Source organism: Marmota monax, unplaced genomic scaffold, assembly GCF_021218885.2.
Source record: "Marmota monax isolate L192 unplaced genomic scaffold, Marmota_monax_Labrador192_F-V1.1 WCK01_AAM20220418_F8-fsc00017, whole genome shotgun sequence".
In the NCBI taxonomy this organism is placed as follows: Eukaryota; Metazoa; Chordata; class Mammalia; order Rodentia; family Sciuridae; genus Marmota; species Marmota monax.
In genome coordinates this window covers 5,794,573-5,810,692 of record NW_026695241.1, presented here as the reverse complement: position 1 = coordinate 5,810,692, position 16,120 = coordinate 5,794,573, and the positions used below count along the sequence as shown (strand labels likewise).

The 16,120-nt window shown below is 38.6% G+C and overlaps 1 protein-coding gene across 5 annotated transcripts in view; it reads right to left on the bottom strand.

Annotated features, from left to right (window-relative positions):
* Positions 1-16,120, bottom strand: part of Rps6ka5 (ribosomal protein S6 kinase A5) — a 176,937-nt gene that overhangs the window by 92,923 nt on the left and 67,894 nt on the right. For 3 of the 5 annotated variants that reach the window (XM_046440656.2, XM_046440655.2, XM_046440654.2), the window contains exon 3: positions 5,090-5,308. In XM_046440656.2, coding sequence (XP_046296612.1) covers positions 5,090-5,308 — 219 coding nt within the window. Of the gene's footprint in view, positions 1-5,089; positions 5,309-10,383; positions 10,552-16,120 lie in introns of those variants that run through there. The other 2 variants (XM_046440657.2, XM_058577822.1) reach the window with 2 other exon arrangements.

Sequence of the window (16,120 nt, the reverse complement as noted above, 5' to 3'; positions counted from 1 at the left end):
ATCAGAGGAGGTCTTTTAACTACAACTCAAAATCCAAAGCCAAAAAAAAATCCATAATCAATAAAAATAGTTTAAAAAATACATTCCACAATACAATTTTTGTGTGTGTGTGTGGTGCTGGGGATTGAACCTACAGCCTTGTACATGTGAGAAAGAACTCTACCAACTGAGCTATATCTCCAGCCTATACATTTAAATTTTTGCATGGTTAAAAACATAATGAACAAAGCCAAAAAATAAGTGGAAAAGGAGTAAATATTTACAATGCATACCAAAATGGTTACTCTTTCTAGGGGCTCTTAGAAATTGAGAAGAAAAAAATGGGTAAAGGGTACAAATAGGCAATATAAAAAGAGGCTCAGCAAGGGTGGGGGTGGGGCGATTGGGTGGGGGGTGAGATAGAAAAGCAAATGAACTCTACAATGAGACAACTGCTCACCTAAGAGGCACATATCTGAAGTTTGATGACACACTCAGAGGAGGCTCTCTCAGACAGTGCTGGGGGGATTGTAAAACAGCACAACTTTGCAGGGTACACAGGTGCATACCTGTAATCCCAGCTCCTTAGGAGGCAGAGGCAGGAGGATACCAAGTTTGAGGGCAGTCTGGGCAACTTAGCAAGACCCTGGATCAAAATAAAAAATAAGGGCTGGGGAGGTAGGTCAGTGGTAGAGCACTTGCTTATTAGCATGTGTGAGGCCCTGGGTTCAATCCCTAGTTTTGCAAAAAACAAAAAAACAGAACTCAAGAAAGAACTTTATGAATTGATACGGAGTTCATATTTTCTGTTGTATTATAAACATGTTCTATTATATTAAGATTATAAAGTGTCAAAACATCACACAGAATATTTTTTAAGGACAAAAATGTAACATTGTAATGAAAGGATCAGGCTATAATTTATGTAGTCTAATTCTTGTATTAATAACTATGACTAACTAGAAAACAGTTTTCTTCTAATTTGATATTATATATAATACACAATTTCATCTAAGGTATATTCCAGCCCAAAATGTTTAACTTCAATCTGTCAAGACTTTAGATTTAACTTCCCAATTATTAGGATTCAGCAGAAGCAAGAATAAGCTAGAAGACACTACAAGGACACAACCAAGTAAATATCCCTGGATTACACAAACTAGCTGCCCAGGCTTGGTGACATGCACCTGTAGCTCCAGAACTTGAGAGGATGAGGTAGGAGGGTCACAAGAGCCCATGCGTTTGAGACCAGTCTGGGCAAAATCAGTAAGACCCCATCTCAAAAAACCAAACCAAACCAACCAACAAACCAATCAAACAAAAAAACAATAGTAAAGGGCAATTCTGTGACCATTAGTGAAGTCAGAATGTGGACTTGGTGGCAGATGACCACAGATTTTTTTGCAGTTCCCCTCATCAAGACGTGGACCTAGGCGGGTGGTGCTGGCAGGGAGGCTGTATGAGCTCCAGGACTTGGCCTCGGGAAGTCTTGCAGCCTCCACCTTTGCCTTCTTGGCAGTCTTCATGGCTGCCCTCAGACTGCCAGGCTGTGAGGAAGCTGCTCTACTGTCCTGGAGGGTAAGGGGCCACGAGGAGAGGTGAGGTGGCTCAGCCAAGAGCCACCACCAACGGCCAGGCATGAACATAAAGGCATTGTAGCCCGTGCAGCCCAGCTGAATCTGATCACTACCTGAGTGGGCCCAGACCAAACCAGCCAGGGCCACCCTGTCCAGCCAGCCAAGCCACAGAATCATGAGAAATAAATCACTGAGCAACTAAATTTTAGGTGATTCGTTATACCACCATAAATAATGTTTTATAACTGGGGATTGAAGGAAATGAAAATTTATTTGCTGCAAAAGGTAGACATCATTAACTGAAAAAAAAAACTAGTTATAAATTTTAAAAAACTAGTTATAAATTCTCATTTTGATAAACCATGTATGCACAAAGGTACACAGACAAAAATATCTAGGATATACATTAAGTAGTAACAAAGGTGTATACTCAGATGCTCAAGTTATGACAGTGTTCTGTGCCAATAAACCCAAGGTAAATTGAACATATCATTATGTGGAAAATGCAATTAGTATGTCTAATGCTTGAAACATCCTGAGTTGGCAACACAGTGTGCTGTAGAGTCTGGCTTGGTGACCTCTGTGATCATGAGATTGACCACTGCCTAGCATCAAGAGAGAGAATCAAACCACATATCACTAGACCAAGAAAAGATCAAAATTCAAAATCTGAATAGGATTTGACTGGATGAATACTGCTCTCGCACCATCCTAAAGTTGAAAAATGGCAAGTCAAACCATCTTAAGTCAGGAACTATTGTAATAAGGTAAACTCTGGGTAATGAAAATATATTTTTATATTCTTATTTTTTCTTTTCTGTATCTTCCGGATGTATATGTATTATCTTTGTAATAACAGAATATTCTTTAAAATATCATTCTTTTTAAAAAAGATCTATAATGTTTATTTGGTCATCAGACAAAGGTCAGCAGGGTCCCTGAAGAGACTACTAATTTCCTACTATCACCTCACAAAGAAGCTGAATGAAGTCAGTGATCAATAGTATCAGTTATCAATAGACAACAGGCTGCACGTATCTCCCCAACGCTCTTCTACTGAAGCCCCAAATCCTCGGTACCTCAGGATGTAACTGGATATGAAGTTACAATGAGGCCTCTAGGGAGGCATCATCACAGGAAGAGAAAACTGGGACCCAAAATGAGACACCGGGGTATGCATGCCAAGAGAGATGGCCATGTAAAGAGACGGCAGGGAGCAGCCCTCTACAAAATAAGGAACAGGCCTCAGAGGACACCAGCCCTGCTGACACCTCCATCCTGGACATCAGCCTCCAGAACTGTGAGCAAATAAATCTCTGCTGTCTAAGCCACCCAGTCTGTGACATTCTGTTATGTCAGAGACTAAGTGTTATAGCTGAATATTTGAAAAATTGACCTAATGTGTGTCAGAGCACTACAAATAATTACTAAACCATAAAAATAGTCTTTAAAAGTTCTGTTCTAAATTTCTGAAAGGTTTTCATCTTTAAAATTGAACAACTACTTTAAACATGTACAAAAAGAAACTGGTAAGTGAATCTATTAGGACAGGGCCTGCTTTCTAATGACTGCCAGGTTAGGGAACAAACACGTCACCTAGTCCGTATTCCACTCTTGACCGGCACAGAAACAGGTCTCCTTGTTTTGTTTTATATCTGTTTCTTTATGGGTCACTGACAAAGAGCAAAAATAATGAAAAGCTAACAGCTAAAAAGCAAAATGATTAAGGACTATTGCTTCTTAATCAGATACAAAGTATTTCATCTCCTTTTAAATTAAAAACATGATTTACAAAAACATGATTTTACAAAAATGACACTATTCAGAATACATAATAAAAAACATGCTGAGTACAGTTACCATATCAGAATAAAATAAGAAGGGAGAGAGGAAAGGCAAAAGAGAGAGGAAGGAGGAGGGCGTGAGACAGACTGGAGTGCAGCCGCAGGGCAGGGTCACAGCTCCTGGGCTTACAGCTCCTGGCTTGTGTGACCTTCACATGATTTAAAGAGGGAAGGTCAAATGAGACAGTCATTTCTTAAACAGCCCTCAGTGACCTCCTAAGCCTTCCTTGGGTGAAGAACTCAAATAAACTCAGGCCCAAATTCAAGCATAGGTATTTATTTCTATTTATTTTCCATGTGAATATCTGTTTTCATTCTGTGTTTTTCACTGTGAAAAATATTTAAAGCTACTGTATTAAAATGTTCTATCCCTTACAACACTGTTACTGACACTAAAAAAATACATAACAAAAAAATCAGTCAATAACATACAGTATAGATACACACACAAGGCAGGCTGAGGGCCGTGTGTTGACTCACTGGAACAATAGGCAGGTATAACATTAACAGGGACTGTGACAGGACAGGAGAGATTGTGCATAGAGAAGATTCAGGGTTGTTAGTTGATGGTAAGCATTCCACAGGGAGCCTGAAGTATAACTTCATGGCTGAAAAAGCGAATGCAAATTTAGGCATCATTAATAAAAGTATACTTTCCAAAATGAGAACATTTAATATAATTGCTAAATTTATATAAAACCCTGTTTGCAACCACTAATAATAGAAGAACAGAGACTGTACTGTTTGGCCACAAGAAGACAGTCTTTGGAAGGAGTCAGGTCTGAGTCCCAACCTTAATTTTCAACCTTACACAAAATATGTAACTTCAGGGAATGCACCTTCTAGAACTCTGATGTGCATACTGAGGGGATCCTGTGGTGTAGTGAGGGTCACTGGCACCATGAACAATTCCTGTTACAGTGGACATCCAATAGACACTCAAGAAATAGCTAAAGTTTCCAGAGAAAGAAACTATGTGAAATTCCAACCTCACCACATTTCTAGGAGGATGTGAACACATCAGAAGACCAAGTGGCAATAGTCAATGATGGCAAAGCACAACGCTAGAAGCACTACCATATTTCCTTTTTGCTTTTAGTAGGAACAGAAAACAGTGCAGCTTTTCTGCAAAGCAGCCTGGCAACGTGTGCTGAGGACTTTTCCAAAGATCATCCACAAAGGTCCAGTTGGGAAAGGAAGACTCAGAAAGTGCCGGTGGGAAGTGGGCGTGGCAGGTGGGTGGCTGCTCCCTTTATCTGCAGGCTTTCCACTAGAAAATACAAAGCATCTCTAGGAACAGAAGTTTTCCCTATCTTTTTAAAATTTCTTTCCTATTATTGTTCCATCAGTGTCCTCCTGACAGCCCCAATCTAGGGCTGAAATCAAGGCCCACTTTGCAACTCAGCTCCTCGAAGGGAACAGAAGCACACTGGCCAGGATGGCTCCTCCTAACGACACCACTGTTTCTTAAGATTATAATGCAACTTGGGTTTTAAGCGCCTAAACTTCTTCCCATTGGGAAGTCTCAAATCCAGAGTCATCTGTGATGTTCAAGAAATGTCCCCCAAAAGAAGAGCGACAGTGAACACACATCATTTCTTCTAAGTCTGAAGTGCTGCCCTTTGTGCAGGTTCTAACTCAAGGCCTGAGGAGAACGTTCTCATGAGAAGTGTGACAGCTGACACTTACCTAAAATGAGATGAAGCTTGGTTTCTGTCTGGAAAGCATAGTGCAGAGTCACCAAGAACGGCGACTGCCTGATGTGCTCCAGGACTTGCCGTTCTGTCCTCGTGTGTTCTGTGGTTTTGGCCTTCTGAACAATGGTTGCCTTTTTCAAAACTTTCATGGCATACAGCTTTCCAGCATCGTGGCCGCTTATTTTACGCACTAGAAATACTTTTCCATAAGCTGAAAATGAAAAGAAAAAAAAAGGAATTAAAATGCATTATAGGCAGACTGGTAATTTATGAACATTTTTATTTAATGCACAAAAAATACTCTTTAAAAGAAAAGTATACTTGTTACTATTTCAAACAGATCTTTAGAATTCTTCAATTTCATACCTAATAAACTTCTAGGTCTAGCACTCAGTATTACATATCCAGCCACAGCTGACAAAGTTACGCTTTTATTCTTTAAATGTTATTCTCTCTCCTCAATATTTTTAGCTGTAGGAAACTAACTGTTATTATGGTCAGCTAACCACAATCCAATTCTGGAACAACTAGGGCATTTTAGACAAAAGATAAAATCTCTAAGTAATATATGTGTGTGTGTGTGTGTGTGTGTGTGTATACACACTCTATATGTACATATACATATATATATATATATATTTGTTACTGATGTAGACAAAGGATGACAGCTCTTAATAGAATCTTATACACACACAAATCAAAGGCACTCAAATATTCCTGCTCACTGACCCAAAAAAAAACCCACAAAAAACCCCCCAAAAAAACAACCTAAAGGAACATAATCTGATGTTATAAACAAAGAAGATCTCTAGAACTAACAAACATAAAAGGCCCTAAATTACAAGCAATATAAAGAGGAGCCCCTTCATATCTCTGGGCGGAAATTCATGGCTTACTGGGTCAACCAGGCCACTTTCCTAAGTAAGGGATCTTTCAGGCACAGTAAATGTGTGGTGCCACTCCTCCAGTGCAGGGGGCTAGGGCCTTGCTGGGCAGAGCAGGTTTCTGCATTTATTTGCCTAGACAATAGGGGGAGGGGAGGGAGTCAGGGAAGGAAGAGGGAGGAGGAAGGACAAGTAAACTACAACAAACCTGTGGGAGAGAAGAGGGACATCCCCAATCGCCCCCCTCCCCAGATAATCCTGTGAAAAATGGAATGGTTGAGCCCAGTTGTGACCCAGAGCACTGCTTCCACACCCTCTCGGTCCAAACTTCCAAAACTCTATTGCCATCTACCCACTGGAACAAGAGAACTTTACGAGAAGTGCTCTGGTCCTCTGTAAGCAGTTCAATGCTTCAGGAACTAGATTAGCGCTGACACATGATACACCATGGATCAAGCGCTAGACAGACTAATCCCAAGGAGAAGCAGAACCAGGACTTGTTAGGGATGTGACTGTGCCAAATTCTGCACTAAACCCTTTCCACATATTGAATGGCTTAATCCTCGCCACAGTCATTGAAGCTGGTACTTTTAACAATTCTAATTCACAGATGAGAAAATGGATTCAGAATAGCTAACGAACTGGCCAAAAGACATGGGCAAGGAGTGGCAGAGCTGACTGAGAGCAAGCAGTGTGATTCCAGGGACTACCCTCCTAACCCTAGTGAATAAAAAATAATTCCTCGTGAGTGCTAGGAACCTGGATTTTAATAAAACCAGTATCATAAACATACTGCACACAGTTTGGAACAGAGAGAAAGTTGACAAAGGCTTGTGCCTTTTCTCATTGTAAATATATATGATAATTGTAGATTGAGACTTCAGAAAGGTGGAAGTGAACAAAATAGGAAATGACAACTTTTAGAACCTAGCAAATCAATTTAAGTATGAAAGTGAAAAAAGTATCTCTATCCAGATGCAAAGAAAGAAAGCTGGAAAATACTCTCATGATGTATACTATACTTCTCAAAAAAGGAAGCCACTACATAATCTAGAGAGAAAGCAAAGTCCTCTAAGCGGCTATGGAGCTATGCGGGGTACCACTGGACCTCCCAGAGTCCAGTCTCCAGAGCTACAGTACTCAGAACTCACAGAGTCCATCCACCCTCTCAAACATGGCTGCTCTGTGTCTTCCACCCTTCACATTGTTCTTCAGCACAGTTGACATGTGACTGACTGACGGCTGGGTGTCAGCACCTAACAACAGAGTACTCAGCAGCCAGTTTAGATATATAGTAACTCATTCCATTCTTAGACCATCCGTAAAGGTGGTGAGACAATGACATCCATCTCAAAGATGAAGAAACTAAAGTGAGGAAGATGGGCCCACTTGCCCAAGATGGCACCTGCCATTGAGCCTGCCTCCTTAGTGCCTCTCTTGGCTGAGCTCCAACTGCTTCCCTTAAGTGAATGACTTTATCAGTAATGAATAAGGAGCCAGACACTGCAGGAAAGTCACAGTCCAGGTGAGGTATTCTAGCAGTGGGATGGACACACTAGTGACTACTTTTAGGACAAGAAAGTTTTGCAAAGTAGCCTCATCTTATTGATGGGGGCTCTGAATGTTACAAAGTGTTCTTCATATTGAGGCCTATTTTAAATCCTCATCTGTTTGTCCTCCCCCACACTCTGAACTTACAAAAAAAGAATACTGACCCTTCTTCCATAAGATCATTTAAAAGTGTTTTTAAAAACTTATCATGTCATCTCCTTACTCCTTATGCCAATCTCAAAGTAATAAGATTTTGAAACCTCTTGCTATTAGGAGGTTCACTGATGTGTTCTATGGGTGCATAAATTTTCTTTGCATTGAATTCTTCCCTACTCCTTTGAAAACTCTATTTTATTCCAAATAAGCATGAGGTAGTATAGATTGTTAGTGACAATTTTTCAAACAATACAAAATCATCCTATTGCCATGTGTTTCAGTAAACTTTTCTATCGCTTTGACCAAAAGACCTGAGAAGAACAATGTAGAGGATGAAAAGTTTATTTGAGGCTCATGGTCATAGTCCACAGATGGCAATTTCATTGCTCTGGGCCCATGGTGAGGCAGAACATCAGGGCAGAAGGGCATGGTGAAGGAAAGCATCTCCGGACTTGGCCATCAGGAAGCAGAGAGAGCTCTGTTCATCAGGGACAAAACATATATCCCAGAGGTATGCTCACAGTAACCTACCTCCTCCAACCACACCCCATATGCCTACAGTCACTACCTAGTTAATCCATTCAAGTCAATTAATGTGGTGATTAGGTTAAGGTTTTCATAACCCCAGCATTTGACCTCTTAACTTCCTTACTTCTCATAGTTGAGCTTTTAGGGGACATTCAAATCTAAACTATAACACCATGTTTCACTTCACAAAGTCTAACAATATATAGTTATCCTCCTTGCCATTTGATGAGGTCCAGAAGTTTCCCAATAATTCAAATTAAAGACCACATCTCCATTCAACACAATTATATTCATCTATCAGAAAATTTCAGGGGTGGGGGAGGGATAGTGAAATTCCCAATTCCTCAGTTTTTATTTTAAGAATTGCCATGATTAACACTAAAGCTACAGTACTGCTGTCACAACGCAATTGTGAGTGAATGCTTATGTCAATAAAATTCAGATGCCTTAAAACATTCCCAACAACCAGTATTTCACACAAGATACTTGGGAGCAGGCTGCATAGCTAAAACATAGTGGCCTCCAAACAGACTTGTTTCTGAAGCACCCATAAGGCTGCTTATCATACTGCCAAGGGGAAGAAAACACAGCAATCATTGAAGAGGCCTTGAAGAACATTCCTCATCTGTTTAAGCTTGTTTGCAGGTTGGAGTAGAGAGAGAAAGTGAAACAGTCCTATTGAACAATGCCAGCCTTTCCAGAACTGCCTACATGTCTTTTAATATTGTAAGAGACCACCAAAACTGGAATTGGTGGCAATATTATTTCATTTAATTCCTTTTTGTTTGCACCTAGATGACTGACTGCTTTAAGTGCAGTCAACTACTAGCTTTTGTTCATTACATGTATGCTGATGTTATTACATAATCCAATATTGAAAACATGTTTTAGAAACTGCAAAGGCTACTGATGGTGAAAATTCTTTTGGCCAAGAATAAGATAAACAGCATTTCCTGCTTGGATGGATCCCCAACAGAGATGCCTGGAAGCACATCTGGGTTTGCTACTTGGGGTGAAGAGACTGGCTTCGACCCTTAGTGTGACTCTAATTTCTGCATCCACATGCAATGGTATCAAATGCTGTACTAGAAATCTTCACAGAGGGCTGGGGTTGTAGCTCAGCAGTAGAGTGCTCACCTCCCATGTGGAAGGCACTGGGTTTGATCCTCAGCACAACATAAAAATAAAATAAAGGTTATTGTGTCCATTTACAACTAAAAAAATATTTTAAAAAAAGAAATCTTCACAGAAGTCTTGTCTATTGCTGTGACGGTAACCAACTTCATTAGAACTGGGGCATTTTCAAGATACTTGGTCCAGAGCAAAAGAGGATATGGAATTCACTAGTCTTGCAGCTCTTGACTGAACTTGAGTAGAGTTCTACTTATTTTGAGATTGAGAGAAAGTACATTCTAAGAAAAAAATAACAGAAAGGATCACTTCCTGTCTTAGCTTAAAAGACATCTGTGACCCTGAATAAGATAAATCTTTCAATTCAAGGCCTTACAGACACCATTTTGGATGCTGTCAAAAACCTTTTATCCAAGTAGCCATTTCAGAATATGTAATTATATCAAGGAAACTATATAAATTTCCCCAGACACTGTAGATATGCAAGTTACTCTGTTCAAACTGAAGTGTGGATTTGTGATTCTGTTCTTCTTGGTGAAAACTGTAGAATATTGACAGTCTTTGCTGATGACCCTAGTGGTTTGGAGTAATGTGGAGAGATTTCCGGTTTCCTGGAGTAGTACTCTTCTTGGTTTGCTTTTTCAAATGTGGGACGCTTATTCCACTTTTCACGATTATCATTATGAATTAACTTTTTAGCAGTTTTTGCCATTATAACAGCTAAAACTCATTAAAATAAAGCCAGACATTTGTGCTGCCATGCCAAATAACAAGACCAAACTTCAACTTCTTTTTTAAGCCAAGCAAAAACAGTCTTTTGCTGAAATTTACTTTGAGTACAATTAAGCTAATCTCTTCCATTTTGTTCCAAAATTTTAAATCAAAAATGTTCCGGAAGTAGCCTTTAACATTTGCATTAAAATGATAATGAGGTCAATTTGTTAAAAACTATTTTTACAAACTGCCTATAAAAGCAATCAATTTACAGTGTAAGATAATTAAACACATGTAAAACTTCATAATTATACATGTTTACCTTCATTATTCTGGAACAAGCAGTCGTGGTCCAAAAAGGTGAAGAAACATTGTTCAGAAGGCCCTGGTTTACATCCTTAAGATTGCTCAAGCTGGGTGCAGTGGTGCATGCCTGTAATCCCAGAGGCTCAGGAGGCTGAGACAGGAGGATCGTGAGTTCAAAGCCAGCCTCAGCAAAAAAAAAAAAAAGTGAGGCACTAAGCAACTCAGTGAGATCCTGTCTCTAAATTAAAAAAAAAAAAAATACAAAGTAGGGCTAGGGATGGGCTCAGTGGTAAAGTGCCCCTGAGTTCAATTCCCGGTACCCCACCTCCCACAAAAAAATAAAAAGTGCTCAACTTATATACAGTGCTCTCACTAGGATCCAAATGGCACATCCATCCTGAGACCACTGCTTTCTGTCATTTAAACTTTTATTAATGCTGCTTTAAAATGTATACCGTGTGTGTGTGTGTGTGTGTGTGTGTGTGTGTGTGTGAGTACGTATACTGCTTACTAGTTACATCATACTCTGGATTCATATCAAATTTATGACATAAACTATTTCACTTGACATAAACTACTGCTTTAAAGGGGGGGAAAAAAGCCAGCAAAAATCACTCCCCTTCCCTCTGAAACACCCTGGCTGCACACGGAAGGCCTCCAGTGAGCTAGTGCACCACAAGCTCCTGCCCTCTTGCTTTGCACTAGTCACTGATACTTATTGTCCTCCAGGCTTATGCTTCTTGTATGAGTTATTCTTATTACATAATGTAATTAGACATTATATAAGCCAATAAAATGTGAATGTGAAAGAAAAGAGAATAATGAGGTTGAATGCTTTGAAAGGATTAGATAAAAGCAAGACACTTAAAAGAAAGGAACTGTTGAAAAATTAGGTGTGGGTGAAACAACTATAAAAGGCTAAGGGGGAAAATTTTGGAAATCTTTCTACTCAGATTGCTTCAAATGTGTCTAGTTCTCACTCTACTGAAAAGAATCTGAAACTGTTAATTTTAAAGGGTGCCTTACAAGTGTGGTTTGTGTAAAACAACCATTGTTAATGAATGTATTCTCGAAGTCTTAAGCCTACATCCAAAGATTGGCAAGGAATGTATATTTGTACATTAAGTTAAAAAAAACATTCTAAAAATACATATCTATCCTTTTTGAAATGATTCTCACTTGAATCCACTTTCTTTGATTAACCTCAAGTATCTATTGTGTCACTTGAGAGAATTTCTACTAACTACAGCTGAATGCACCCTTCTCGACCTTCCAGATGATCAGCATCTTATTAAACAGTACCATACTCATCCATCTTTCTAGCTATGAGTCCCAGCTTGCTCTCATTTTCAATCTGATAAACATGTCTTTTGTGCTGTCATCTAACTTGATAAAAAAATACACACCTTCTAGTTCAAAAAACCTGTTTTCCTATTGTTCTCATGATAAAGAGCATCCTTAACCTAAGTTTCTCAATTACCTGGCTTCTTCCTCTCTTTCCATGTCCCCACCATATCCTCAGCAAACTCCTTCAGACCTCTGTTCTGACATCCTTTCCTGACTTCCCAAGTAGGATAATTCTCCCTGTTTTAGGCTCTTATACCTCTGGACTCCTCTATCATAGAAATAATCAGGAATGATATTTTATATTTATTTGTGGGATTGTTTTATCATCTAACTTACAATAGGCTATGAATTTCACAAAATCATTGACTGTGTCTGATTTTACTCACTTTGTATCATTAGCAAGTAATTCTGGAGCTGGAGCCTGGTAAAAACTCAATGTTGAAGGCATGAAAAAAAAAAATAAGCAGGCTAAGAAACAAGTAAAGATTAAGGAAAGAGCTGTATGCAGTAATCCCCTCCTCTCAGCCCATGATTTTGACCTAAGGTCGAAGCTGGGTCTTTAGTAAAAGAATCTAGCAATTCAGATCCACAGTGTTGAGCCACAGGTGGCTCGTTCTCTTTTGGGGAGGAACAATGGACTGGCATGAAGAAATCCCTTCTAATTTTGGTATTTAATCTGTCTTGGCTATCTTCCCTGGTTAAAGTGAACTTAGGAAACCTAGCTACCACCATTTTAGAACAGGAAAATATCTTAACATAGTGACATCTATATACAGCCACTGCTTTGTAATCTGCCATAACTGTGTAAGAACTATTTATAATGCCTGGCCACATCCCTTCCTCTCATGTAATTTAACTTGGGGAAGGATGTTCATCTTCCCCACACGTGAAGGGCCCTAGCTCCCAGCTGACAACTGACCTGCCTGCCCACAGAACCTCATTAACCCCACAACAGAAATGCCAGATATGGAACCAAGCAAGAAATATACTCTGGGTACTCTAAATTTCACTTGCTATGTCGTTAAAAATTGGCATCCTTGTTGGATAGTTTCGAGCCTGCCTCACCTACAAGTGAGGTGACACTGGAGTATCAATGCCCAGAAAACCGCCACCGAGCAGGTTTATTTTAGCATTATAGCAGCACAGTCTGTATAAAAAAACAAACACACAGAGTTCCATGTGAAACTGACCATAATATTATACGTCTGAAGACTCAGTGAAACATCTGACTACACTTCATAATCGAAAAGAACACTTATTGTGATTCTGGGAAATTCTCTAAAATTTACCCTCTGTTAAGCCAGATCAACTAAAGCACCTCACCTGGACAAATGCAGTAGCAAAGTTCTACTCAGAAAGACTTTAAGGAAATTGAAGTTTAATTTCTGTGTGTCACCTTTTAAAGAAACTATATAAAAAAGAAAATTATGTGTTTTTAAGAATATCTGGTTTTGGATCAAAGATAATATCCTCATGATATTATTTAATGCCCACGATACAGCAGCTATTCAAGAACTTCCAAGCTTATTAAAAGTCTCTATACAACTCATGCTTTTTTCAAACAATGGGATGAGATCCATTGGTAGATGATTTAGTGGGCCCAACAAGCATTTTCAAAAACATTTAAATAGAATTGAATACACTAAACGTTTTCACTAAACCTCTGTTTCCTCTTTCTACACACATATACATACAAATGTATACATGAACGTGAACAAATTAAGCACATGGGAGGAAGAAATAGGGGGCAATACAGAACAATGATGAAAAATAGAGAGTTGGGTTGTATCTCAGTGGTAGAGGTTTTGCCTAGCACACACATGGCTTGGGTCCAACCCTCAAAGTGCTAAAAAACAATCAAACAAACTCTGGTATCAGATTGCATGGGTTTAAATCCTAGATATGTTATTTACTAACTCTGTGACCTTGGGCAAAATATTTAATATATCTACATCTAAATTTTCTTATTGGGGATAGTAATAGTTTCTACATGATATGGTTTGAGAATCAAATAAGTTAACATAAGCATCTAGAATGGGGCCTGGCCAATGACAAACACTAATTAAATATTAGTGAAAAAAATGTGCATTTGTGGGCTGGGATTATAGCTCAGTGGTAGAGCGCTTGCCAACCATATGTGAGACACTGGGTTCGATTCTCAGCACCACATATGAATAAAATAAACTTGTATTTATAAATATACCTACACTGAGTTGCAATAAAAAACCTAATTCTTGCTATGGGTAATAGTCAAAAGTGCTTGAAAGCCACCATTCTAGATGAGTTTACACAGCCCTCACAAACAAATTATACAAGCTAAAGAGTTTTCTCTCTTGCCTAAACTCTTGGTAACCTAGAGTTAAACTCAAGACTCAATTACAATGTCTACCTCACCCAGATGTCTGTAAGACCTACTGCACCTCCCTTCAATCTGGATTCCTTCCTTCTTTCCTTCTTTACCTCCCTCTTTCTCTTTCCTTTCCCTCCCTCCCTCTCTGCTTTCCAATTCTCTTTTTTTGCTATCTTTGAAGACTCCCTTAATCTGTTTTTGAAATATGTCAGCTTCAAAACACATTAAAAATAAAATGCACATGATTTTACCTATTTATCAAACAGAGGCAGTGATTCCTAAATTATAAAAGAAATATTAATTGCACACTAGGGCTAGGGATGTAACTCAGAGGTAGAGCATTTGCGTAGCCTGCATCATTGGATTGATCCCTAATACCACTACCAAAACCAAAAATCCTTTAATTGCACCCTTATATCTATGAAAAGTATTTTCATATTTTAACAATATTTCAATAATTTTCAAGTAAAAATGAAGAATTTATACTATTTAATATATTTAAAGTTATTGTCAGGATTTGTAAAATCATAAAAATAAAATTTCTAAGTTTTTAAAAAAAAGAAGTCTCAATTACTTATCCCTGAAAGTTTGGAGATGTCTTTTTGGTCATCACTGGTAGACTGAGGATTTTATACCCTCTTAAAAAGAAAGAGACTTATTTCATAAATATTTATATAGGTATGCATGTACAAACATACCTATTTATATAATACATAAATATAAGTGAACATAAATATGTGTACACACATATATAGTAATTTATTCAAACATATGCATACATATATACATATTATATGTGTACATACACTACCAGTCTGGAGTGATCCATCACATCCTGTGGAAATAAGGCCACAAATACATTGTTTACATAAATGCATACACACAAATATAAACAAATATATATTTCTAGATAAACATAGACAACAAAATATATTGATACATAACTATATAAATATATAAAAATATAAATAAGTAAAAAGCATGATTAAAGATAGTTTTTAGAAAAAACTATGAACTCACAAGATGCTTGATTAAATAAACTGATGCCAAAAGTAAAGACACATAAAAGCACAGGAAATTACAGGCAATAATTTTTCCGAAGGAGGCTGAGGTAGTCCATTTGTTTTAGACAAAAACACTCATATCCTCTTTAGATAAGAGATGCATAATAAAAGTGCCATTATTCTAGATTTAATTCAATTTTGTTTTTTAAATTAACCAGAACCATCCTGACTCACTTGCTTAATAGTTTTAACGGTCAAAAACAATTATATGTCGAATCAGGAACACAAATGAGTACATTTTCTCATGGATGGTGACAGCTTCTGAACAAAGACTTGACATGTAAGAAGGTTAAAACAAAAACAGTTAAGGAACTAACTACCCATCAATTCCATTTACACATACTGCATTAGCTAGAATAATTAAAGACAAATTTCACAGTACTCTTTCTTCTAGTACTTTTTAAGTTTCAGAGAAAGCTGAGACTATACATTAATCAGCTTGCAGTTATGTGTGTGTATGCTGCTGTGGCTGACTACCGAATACCTCCACATGGGGGACCTGTAAGATTCACAGGCTGTTTGTTACCCTTGGTCCCAAGCGACTTGAAAAACAAACAGTTATGGTTCAGCCAAGAAGAGAAAAGTTGCAAAGAAACCATGTCTTACTGTGAGGTCTAAACTGAGGAGATAATTATCCACAGATGCTTATTTTAAAAAAAATACACACAAAAAAAGGAATCAAAGAAGACCAAGACGCACATTCATAAATCATTCTACATCTTAACAAACCAGTTATTTGCCAAACTAGACGGTCATGTCTTCACTGCATCAGTCCGTGACCACCTAAGTGGATGCTGGTAGTGCTAGTACCCTGCCCGAGCCCTTCTCCAGACTGGTGCGCCTACACCCCAGCTGCCAGGAGGGCCAATGGCCCACGGCGGCTTCCTTCCCTGGAAAAGGGCCTAAAGTAGACGGGATCCACCTCCCCTGGAAGGTTAGATGCCACCATTCCCTACCTTACCTCCACCCAAGCAGCCTGTGGCCAGTGACTA